The 2,291-nt window shown below is 43.2% G+C and overlaps 1 protein-coding gene across 1 annotated transcript; it reads left to right on the top strand.

Moving 5' to 3' along the window:
- LOC124217315 (uncharacterized) lies at positions 1-1,809 on the top strand. Its single transcript, XM_046622724.1, has one exon. It carries the CDS (start codon positions 1-3, stop codon positions 1,807-1,809), a length of 1,809 nt encoding a protein of 602 aa, XP_046478680.1.
- Positions 1,810-2,291: the final 482 nt, after the last annotated feature.

Raw genomic sequence — 2,291 nt, 5'->3', positions numbered from 1 at the left:
ATGCTGGGCTGGTTCAGTGTTCTCGTGATTTTTGGAGTTTTTATCACGCCGAGTGAAGGGGCACAATTTTCCGCTAACTGGGAGAAAAAATTCATTAATCATGAAGACGCAAATCTCCGCGAGTACGAGAATTTACTTTTGAAAATTATGAAGAATGCTTTTTCTGAAAGTAAAGCTAACGTCGTTCTAGTCAGCGGCGAGTGTCCAAGATGCAACAGGATATTGGATATTCTGATGAAAGGTACGAAGCTGCCGTTAGTAGCAGTGACAGAATTCCATCTCGCAAATTCTCACAATAGCAGTGATACAATTTATAAATTCGTAACAATTGTGGTAAGTAATTTCGACGAGTTACACCGACATTTTGAAAAGCTTCGGCTACAGTACGCATGGAACCCAAGAGCGAAACACCTGATCGTGACTGCTGTTGAACCAAGCGCAAAAGAATTGCAAATATTTTTCGAAGAGTGCTGGACCCACAGAGTTCTCAACGTTGGAGTTTCAATCTACAACCGTTATGAGGTTTACACGTACAATCGCTACCTGGGAAATGCCCCGTTTGAAAAAGTCAACGCGTCAAATTTATTTTACGACAAACTTCGAGACATGATGGGCCATCCAGTCCGTACCAAGTATGTCCCATTTGTAGGAAGGAACGTACCAAAGTGGATCCCGGAAGAACGTAAATTCGTGTTTGTCGATGTGGACTGGGCTTACGCCCAGGCGTTTTTGCAAACTGTCAACGCTACCGCAAAATATCCCGACCTATCCAACGAAGAAGTACCTCTGTATGCAGGCTTCAACTATCGTTTCGAGCGTTGGAAACAGCGTAATTTCTTCAGCAACGAATTGTGGTTCAACGAAATGCTGGCGAACTTTATATTTTTCGAAAGAACTGAACAAGTTTACCCGCTTGGTTTTGACGGCATCTACGTAATCGCCCCGAAGAGTGGTTTGAAGTTGCCGAACGTGTTCAGACCTTACCAAAAAATGAGTTGGCTCGCCATCGGCATAAGTCTCGGAGCCTACGGTCTCTACACTTGCGTACTTCATAAGCGGAGAAACATCACTGCTGACGCGTTTATGAGCACGTTGGCGACATTTCTGGGTCAATACTATCCCAAAAGGTACCGTCAGCTCGGAAATAAGGGTCCGATTATCGTTTGGTCGTTGTTCTCGATGCTAGTGATAAGCGCTTATCAAGGCGCACTGTACAGTGCATTAGCAATTCTGACCTACTACCCAGAAGTAAACACTTTGGATGAAGTAATCAGACTCACGAACACGGTATACGGTTACGAAGAATTTTACGAGACCGTCAAAGACCATATGCCGCCAACCATCAAGTTGATTTTGCTAGACCAAAATACAGACTGGTACAAATTCATGAAGCTTCATCCCGACTATTTTTATTTGGGCTCCTTGACGGCCGTCAAACACGGCATCATGCGACCGTTGCTGTTATCTCAGCAGGGAATTCCACTCTATCACGGGGTTGAGCAGTGCTTCGTACCAATGTACACGACGTACTTCACACCGTACGGTTCACCCTACCTGGATAAGCTGGATTGGGTCACTCTAGCCTTTAGAGAAGCCGGCCTTCATCAGTACTGGGAGAATCAAATCAGTATAAACTCTTTGTTGACTGGGTTGACCGTCCCGTTCGACGGGCAGATCAGAACCGTTAAGAAGTTGTCTTTGATGACGGAGATACTTGCTTTTTACATTTGGGCTGCGGGGCTACTGGTCAGTTTTTGCTGTTTTGTCTACGAGGTATACTCCAGACGTTGTACGGAAAAGAAGAGTTAACAAAATTAGCAATTGTAAAAGAAAGAAATTCGGATTCCATCGATTCAATTATAAGCCTGATATCTCATGGATGCAAAAATGCAGATGTGCTTAAGGGGACGCCCTGGTCGATTTCGACGTTGGCGTACATGTCGTATTTCATACGCAATTCTGAATAAAAATACTCCAACTTATTTTCATTTGCCGCAGAAATAAAGAAATGGCATATATTCTACGATATCACAATAGTAAACTCGTAAAATTCATGCCATTTCTTTATTTCTGCTTCAAAGGAAAATGCATTGGAGTGTTTTTGTTCAGGATGGCGTATAGAATGGGACTGTTGAGCTCCTTTTTACGTTTGAGATACGTAGGACTTTGAAATTTGGAAATATATACGACAACGTCGAAATCGACTAGACCGTCGAGACCACCCCTTTAAGCGATTCTAAGGCCAACTAAAGGGCGTCAGATGTATAAAAAAACGTACTGCTTTTATTCAT

Source organism: Neodiprion pinetum, chromosome 4 (genome assembly GCF_021155775.2).
Source record: "Neodiprion pinetum isolate iyNeoPine1 chromosome 4, iyNeoPine1.2, whole genome shotgun sequence".
Taxonomy (NCBI): Eukaryota; Metazoa; Arthropoda; class Insecta; order Hymenoptera; family Diprionidae; genus Neodiprion; species Neodiprion pinetum.
The sequence above is the reverse complement of the archived record's forward strand: the minus strand, read 5'-3'. Positions and strand labels throughout refer to the sequence as shown.